The 8,836-nt window shown below is 33.4% G+C and overlaps 1 protein-coding gene across 1 annotated transcript in view; it reads left to right on the top strand.

The window, feature by feature from the left end:
• The first annotated feature begins 526 nt into the window (after positions 1 to 526).
• GABRA2 (gamma-aminobutyric acid type A receptor subunit alpha2) overlaps positions 527 to 8,836 on the top strand; it is a 127,314-nt gene continuing 119,004 nt past the window's right edge. Inside the window, exons 1-3 of the mRNA XM_001372420.3 lie at positions 527 to 1,164; positions 2,211 to 2,283; positions 4,791 to 4,906. Of these exons, the coding sequence (XP_001372457.1) occupies positions 2,213 to 2,283; positions 4,791 to 4,906 (187 nt within the window). The 5' untranslated portion in view covers positions 527 to 1,164; positions 2,211 to 2,212. The remainder of the gene's footprint in view (positions 1,165 to 2,210; positions 2,284 to 4,790; positions 4,907 to 8,836) is intronic.

Below are 8,836 nucleotides of genomic sequence, written 5' to 3'. Positions count from 1 at the left end.
TCAGTTAAGAAAAAACTTTTGAAAACTGTTGATTCAATGTATCCCCAATATAGTAGTAAAAGGAAAGGGACAGGTTGGAAGAAATTCGGAAAAAGGAGCAAAGTGGGTTTCCCAAGTGCATCGAATAGAAATAGACACGGATCACTGATGATTTCATTCTGAAAAGACTGGAGCATGTATTGAGGTTGAAAAGTTCTTCCTTGTCCTTTGCAACGTCTAATGGAAGGACTGGCTGGCGGTTTTAGTCTTCAAGAGGTCTCAGAAAGGAAAAAATAAACTTCCTCATATTTGGCTTCAAGTAAGAGTCTTTGAACTTTTTCTTGGGTAAGATGATGACACAGAAAAGGTAGCCTTTCCTCTTCACCAAAATCCTTAACTCTTTCTTCTCTTCAGCATCAACACTGCTTCTCCACGAGGGGTGTAATCCTGGGTAGATAAGAGCTTGTATACTATCCCTTCTTTCAGTATCTCCCCCTCTGCGCACCCACATAAGTCTCCTAGATATTTTGTTTCCCCCTTGAAGCTCCAGCTCCTGCAGGGAGCTCCGAGCAGCTGGACCAGGAGTACTGGTTCCTTCTCTTCTGGCCAGTAAGGGAGCAGGAGGGAGCTGTCCAGCTCACTCATGAGAGCACCAGGCTATAGGGCTTTAGCTACCCAGGAGATGGTGGTACAGAGAAGGGGTTCTCTCTATGCTAGTATCACAAGGTGGGGGGCGGGGAGAGGACGTTTTGCGGGTGTAGCTAATTAGCCCTCCGCCCTGAGCTCTAGCTCCTCCTCCCACCCACCCCCTTTCCCCCAGAGCTGAGGCTCGTGCCGACACTGCTAGTGCGCACAGCAGCTTCTCCCTCCTCCTTCTGCTATCTCCTCCTCCTTCTCCACCTCCTCCTTCTACCACCGCCACCGCCACCACTACCACCACCACTGCCACCTCCTGCTGCTGCTGCCGCTGCCGCTGCCGTCGCCGATTCTGCTGCTGCCACTGTGGCTGCTGCTCCTCTCTTCTACCGACCCACTCTGAATCAGCTCCCCTTTCACGACTGCTATTGCTGCAGTCTCTTTCTTTTTTCTTTCTCTCTCTCCTTAGCGCTCCAAGTTTCCAATCTCCAGCCTCCTTTCAGGATCAGGGCAAAGGGAGGAAACATCAGGTCCTGTTTGCTGCTTCAGGTAGGGTCGTAAGCGTTAGTCCCACTAGAGACCATTTCCCTTTCTCTTATATGCATGCTTGATCTTTTTCCACCTTATCCTAACCCCACCCTACCTCTCTCTTCTCCGTGGCAAAAGAGGGGCTCTACCTTAATTTCCTTTTCTAATAGCTATTCTAATAATTATTTAAAAAAAAATAAAATTCACAACCATCACTACCCTAAAGCACATCAATCGGGCTCCCTTTTATTCTTGAACTTTGCACATTGTGATTGCCGCTTCCTTTTTAGTATCTGAGCTGATATGCTTTCTCATATTGTAATCATCAGTTACTGAACAGCTGTCAAACACGTTCGTCGTTTCGCAGCAGTCCAGCCGGCTGTCTTTTGAAATTCAGTCTCGAAACACCTCGATTGGATTATTTAGTTGGGGGGAGGGGGTGTTAAGATTGCAGTGCACTCTAATGAAACCAGGCATGATGGAATCAAGCTTTTGGTGGGCTTGTGTCCCCCTTGCTTCCATGCTATGGTTGCAGTAATTGCCTGGGTTTAGGGTGTTGTGGCACGAAGCACTCTCTCTCTCTCTCTCTCTCTCTCTCTCTCTCTCTCTCTCTCTCTCTCTCTCTCTCTCTCTCTCTCTCTCTCTCTCTCTCTCTCTCTCTCTCTCTCTCTCTCTCTCTCTTCTCCTCCTTCTCTTCCTCCTCCTTCTCCTCCTCCCCTTCCTCTTCCACCTCCTTCTCCTCCTCTTTCTTTCCCCCTCCTCTTTCTTCTGCAGCTCACATATCACTTTGGGTTCCCTGGAATTACGTGTTTGCCCAAAACAAGGTGTTTGCAAAAGATGAGAATAGGATAAGTTCCTAGTAAAGTCAGATTACTTGTTAATGATGTTGAAAAATGCACCCCCCTAACACTCTCTGCTCTCTTTCCTTTAATTTTGACCCTTTTCTCTTTAAGCTCAATTTTTCACCAAAATGAGTCTTTTATATTAGGTTGGTGGAAAGTAAATTGAGTTCTGAGTGGATTTCCTTGTTTGTTTGTTTTCTTTTTTCATGGCTTTGCAAAAAACAGTTATGAAGAAAAAATTGTCAGACTTCACTATGCAGTTGGTTCTCCTTGTTTTTTTGGTGTGGAAACCAGCAAGGTGAGATTTTTTTCATTTAATTTTATTATCTTAATTAAGAGGAAAGCTTTTTCTTGAATATCAACAAATTACAAGAAACTATTAGGAAATTAGATTATATCAATGTAGTTTGAAAATGGGATAAAAGACTATCCTTATAATAAACTAGGGAGATTAAAGTATCATGTAAAGTTTATAGTTATTCATCTATGACAATAGGATGGAATGGAGATAATAAGAAGAGTTAAAGGGAGAGAAATGTACTGCCAGAGAAAAAATACCTATGAAGTGTTTTCTCTCCATAATTTTAGGTTATGAGGTATTGGAGTAAATGTTATATCTGCTATAATTCCAAAATTATCATAATTGGAAATCAAATGGAAAAACTACAATTTACAATACATTTTAATGGACTTCTATATTTTGGTCAATATAGCAAACACAAATGATATTTGATCTTAAACCTCTAGGTGGAGGTAGCAGACAACTCCAGATTCTTAAACAATAAAACAATAGCTTGATTTATTAATCAACTTTTTCATCTTGTAAATTTAGAATCCATTTTCAAAATGACAACTACATAGAAAATACTTATTTTAAAAATATTATTAATTTCCTATTGCCTACATTTCTTAAACATATAATTATTTGGGACTCAAATCTATAACTTCATTTTAGATTTTATCTAAAGAATTTATATGAATCATTAGAATGATATCTTGATTTGTGTGCTTAGAATTTTTTAAAACAATAGAAACTGTCATTCCAGTTTTATAATAAAATTCCTATATACACTTTGAATGTAATTATTCCATTTGTTAATTAAAAACAACCAAAAATGTTCATTTTTCTGATACTCCAGGTAGACAATTTTATTAAAATATAATAGGGTGAGATCAATGTAAAGACCACATTCCTAATAAAATTTTTTGCTTTTAAAATATATTGAAAGGAAACAGATCTTCAAATTGGAGAATATTCACTATTTTGTTATGTTAAATATTGACTGAAGGAAACATCTGAAATAAATATATTAAAATGTAGGATTTGGGTATGGAAAGGCTTATGTGAAACTTCAGTATTATCTTAGTTATGTATCTTCAGATAAGTTATTTCACTAATATAGAAATTTTCTAGGCAAACAGAGATAAAAGAATTTGTATATATAGTTTTCAAAATGCTTGTAAAGTGCACATAATTAAATGTTTTCTTTGTTCCTATAACAATGTGTGTTAGCTGTCATTTTTGTGGGTGTGCTAAGGTGTAGCTTTGGATGAGTATATGTGTGTGTGTATTTTCATAGGATTTATATGTGGACACTGTGATCTATAGTTTTTAGAGAGAATTTATCTTGTTCAAATGAAATACTCCTTTTCCTGGAAATAATGAATTCAATGCAATAATGATGAAATTTTTGTTATTTAGTCAAAAATCTGCTTATTTTTGTTAGATTTTATATTTGCATAGTAATTATAAAAACTAGATTGTATGATATTATATAAAATTGATCAGTATTTTAAAATGTCAAAATGATTCTCAGAGAAAAAAAGCTTGTTAAGATAATGGTTTTTTTACACTTAGGTTCTGCATTAAAAAGCAAGCTTTCACAATCAAGTCCTTTTGGATCTGAGAGTGCTTTTGATAGAAATATTGACTGTAAAAACCAAAGACTCTACCACTTTCTGAAGAAAATGTAAACCCATTTTGACTTTACTTATATTAACTATCCATGAAATGGCTGGATAACTTAATCTCTGAAAAATAAATCATTATTATTATGGTAGATTTATTTAAGACTATTGTACCTTTAAGACTATCTGCAGCTCTTTGGAAATGTGTTCACTGATAATCTGTTCTAGGGACCACCTCCACAGTACTGACATCAGAGGACTCCCTGAGCATGATCAGTGGAATTTCCCTCACATCTATATTGTATTTTATGTAGCCATTGGGTGGAGACATATATAAACGAAGTGATATATGTAGTTCTGGAAATAATATATATGCTGAGGAAAAGAAATGTGTCAACAACCTGATATAGAATTCTTACTCTTTAATACAATTAACTGACTTTCCCAGGTCAAGGTTTTGAAATCACTGAGTGATTTTTTTTATGGCACATATATGGTTGTTTTCACTTTCTGTCAACATAGCTAAATTTTACTATCCAATTAAACTATTATTAACAAAGAATTTTTTTGAAAATGCATTGGGAAATGTTTTGTCAAGTCTGAAAACATAACACTTTTGAAAATGGGCATTTTGTAAAATGTTAACAGCAGAAACGTGAGAATTATATTGAGTTTAAGCATTTGAAGAATTCACTGTTTCATCTCCCTTTTCAACACTGCATGTGTCTTCTCCACACTGTTTGTAAATACATTTGTATTTTTAGTAGTGATAATATAAAAGGTGACACTAGTAATTTAAGTAGTAGAACTTAGTAAAACATGAAAAGACAGAATAAGAACAAAACGTTCCTATTGCATAAGAACCAACATCCATCAGCTTATAAATTGTCTGTTTAGGTTGGTGCTGGCTGACCCTCAAGAAGACGAAGCTAAGAATAATATTACCATCTTTACAAGAATTCTGGACAGACTTCTTGATGGTTATGATAATCGTCTTAGACCAGGATTAGGAGGTAAAATAGTTTTATATTCTCCACATTATATTTAATGCCCACAGGATTTAAATGAAAGTATTAATTAATCATTTAATAAGTTCTTATTCATGGATGACTTTATGCCTATTTAAGCACTGAAATTTAAAAATAAAAACTTGTCTAAAGATACATGTCATATTTTTTATTTTCTCTGTGCTCACAGGATTGATAAAATACCATTTATTAAGTTCCTATTATGTTCCAGGCACTGTGCAATGCCCTACTAATTCAAATGCAATAAATAAAATAATGCATACTAAAGAGTAGCTTAATTTAAAATATATGTTACAGATCCATACACACATAGATGAATAGATGGGTAAAAATTAATAGAATGTAACATTTCCTTTAATTTATAAAACACATAAGATAAATTGATTTATTTTGTCTGAAATAAATGAGTTTTAAAACACTACATTGAAATTGACTGTAAAAAATCAACATCCATGTGTATTTACAGTTTCATTCGTTTTGTTGTATAGCTTTCTCAATAGAACTTTTCCTTTGATGAAGTCCTAGAAAGTGAAATAAAAATATAATACAAATATAATAAAATCATTTAGCATCCTCTGATGATATTGTTTTAAAATGTGATTTTGTGTTATAATAAATGGCACCTTGGAATTATTTCTAAGCTTTTAAAGTCATTTTACAACATGGTAGCTAATACTTACGTAAATGTGGCAGAGACCATGTGTAACTTCAAATAATAAAAAAAGTAACTTTCAACCAAGAAAAATAATCAACTTTAGTCATTAATTTAAAGGAAATTAGTCTTAGTTAATCAGTTTACTTTAATCTTCCCTTGGAAAGGAGCTAGATAATAGTGAGCTCAATAGAGGTTAATAAGTTGAGAAATTATGGTCCTCAGTCACATCCACAATTACCTTCTCAGGGATGAAAATGTTTACATGCCATTCTCAATCACAAACATAAACACAGAAACAGTGATACACACATAGAGGATTTTTGTTAATTCAAATTGAAGCTTAAAAATAGGTAAACTACTGATACCTATCAAACACTAAATATTTGGAATGTTTTTATTAAGAAGTAGTAAGTGATTGTCTATGCTATATAGAAAATTGACCATTAATTAGCAAATTAGCAGTTGTCCTTTGAATGGATAGATTTGGATTAAGAAACTGAAAATGAGCATTTTTTCTTAAAATTCTGGTATTTTAAACTAGTAATGCCTAGAACAAAGGAACTTTTCTTTTATTTTTCAGTTAACATTGAATTCCTAGAAGTGAGATTTATTTATAAATATACTTTCTATGTAATTAACATATATTTAGTGCTAATGGAAATAAGAGATTAACTTTTGTGTTGGCATATGTGGCAATCAACCACAGTCAAGCATTTGTGAAAGGAAACTGTGCCAGGCATAAAAAGCTATTTAGGATTCCTGCTATGTTTTTAGAGGCAGGACATTTTCAAGAAGATTTTCTCCCTAATGATATGGGATTATATCTGTTTACAAAATGGGTTACTTCTTTAGACATTTAATAGTAACACATACAGATAAAATATAAAGGTCCAGTATGGCACACTGAAAAGATCAAAGGATTGATCAAAGGATTGATTCCCTCATCATTAAAAATGGATTCTACCATTAGCCTGTCAATTTAACTAAAATATCTTTCATGTCTTTTCCCACTGCTACCATTTTATTTTAAGCATTTAATAGTTTTTGATTAGCAAACCTACCCAGACCTCATATGCAATAAATGAATTATTTTTTTCTAAATATCACTTAAGTCATGATATTTTCTTTGCCCCAAAAAAGATGGCTCCTAATTTCATACAAAATAAACTCTAATTTCATACAAAATAAAGACATTAAAAGGTTTTGTTTTTTTTTACCTTTCATGGCCTTCTAGAATCTATCTACAATCTCACTTTCCATTGCTCCTCTCAGTGTCATTTCTCATTCTTCCTTAGACACACAATGGGCATTTTTGCCTCAGAAGCTTTATTCATACTAATTCTCCATCTGAAATTCACATCTTGTTGCTTCTTCTTTGCTGAGCTAAATCTTCATTAGCTTTTTTTTTAAGGAAAACCAACTGATCTCACTCCAATTTAACAATTATTAATACCCTTGCAATACTGACATATTTATAAGGCACTTTAAGATTTGCAAAGCTTTTATAGATGTTTTAAATTCATTTAGTCTGTCCTTAACAACTTTGGGAGGTAGATGCTATTATAATCCCCATTTTACAGGTGAAGGAAATGAAACAATGATTTGTCCTGTGTTAGAGTGGTAGTAAATATCTAAGGCTGAATTTAAATTTGGGATTCCCTAGATAAAATTCTAGGACTATCTCCACTATACCATGAAGTTACACACTAGGCACACTGCTGCTAGGTTTTGAGGTTACCCAGAAACACATGAAATATTCTCTACTCTTAGTTTATATTCTTTTGTGTTGAGAGAAGGGGGAGGGATAACATAAAAAGATAAAGAAATGTAGATATATAAACAAAAAAAGGTATAAAATAATTTCTAGAAAGGGAAGCACTAACAAATGGGTTCTCATTTAGGAAATAGATTTTGCGCTGAACCCTGTCGGAAATTTTGGATTATAAGAACAAATGATGAAGAAGGAAATCATCCTCACATTGAGTGACACGTTTCTGAAAACTGAAATGCTATATGTTGGGGGAAAAAATAGAAAACAATTTAGTTCAACTGCCAAGTTAATGTGGAAATAATCAGCAAAGCTTATTCTCTTTTCTTTATCAAAACTCTTTTGCACTTTTGGGGCCATTCTTTTATTAATAATATACTATTTTATACTGCAATTTAGCTATTATGCTATATGATATTTATGTATAAATATGTATATGCATATGTAGAATGTCTTTCTACATATGAATATATGCATAATATTTTCTTAATTAATATATATATTCCTTTCACAAATTACTAACATATCCAGTTATTTTCATATTTTTGCATATGAAATGAAATGTTTGTCATATTATTAATTAATCTAAATTTCCTCATCTGTAAAATGAATATACATTCTTTATACTATTTTATACTAATGAATATAGGATAACATTACACTATTTTGAAATAAAAAGAAAATATACATTCCAAATGTCAGATATTATTACTCCTTCAGTTTATAGGAATTCATAACTTGAAATTATTCATAATCAATTCATATTGAAATTGAGGCAATTAGTGATACAGATTAGGTTCCAGAAGATTAAGGGAGATGTGAGGCTTCTTATATATTGATTAGAGTATCTGTTTTGAATCAAATATAGAATCATAAGTATTTTAGAATGATAAGGGATCTTGAGAAATTTTATCCCAAACCTTACATTTTACAATTAGGAAAACTAAAAATTGTAAATGAGATTTTCTGGTTAAAGATTCCTAAATTCTATAAGATACTGAAGACACAGCCCCTCATACAGAAGCCTGGTTATCTGAGGACTACTAAACACAATAAATAACCAAAATCTTGGTTTATTTCTCCCTCTAATATCCCCTCATGTGGAATATTGTACCTCCTTCAAGGTTTATTCTTTAGCATTTAGGTCCAGATTTATGATTTTTCTGGAAAGTCAGCTAATTCTAGGAGGAAATTCATGTATCAGATCAATTTGTGGCTAAACAGAACTGGAAAGCTGACCTTAATTGATCAGATTTAAAGAAAATCTATGACTGGTAATTTTCCCCCTCACACTAGGCTAATATATTCTGATACTAGTGCTGAATCTAAGCCATGACCTCTCTCTATTCCATCAGTGCTATCCCCAAGAAAGTTTCTTTATGAAAACAGTATGTGCACTACCTGGACCAAAAATGCATATTTTTTCTGATTCAGTAGCATGTTATCTTTATCACACTTTACTAAGTTTTCCAGACAATTACTTGAATCATAA

The sequence above is a fragment of the Monodelphis domestica genome, chromosome 6 (genome assembly GCF_027887165.1).
Source record: "Monodelphis domestica isolate mMonDom1 chromosome 6, mMonDom1.pri, whole genome shotgun sequence".
Lineage (NCBI taxonomy): Eukaryota > Metazoa > Chordata > Mammalia > Didelphimorphia > Didelphidae > Monodelphis > Monodelphis domestica.
This window is presented reverse-complemented; position numbering and strand designations above follow the sequence as displayed.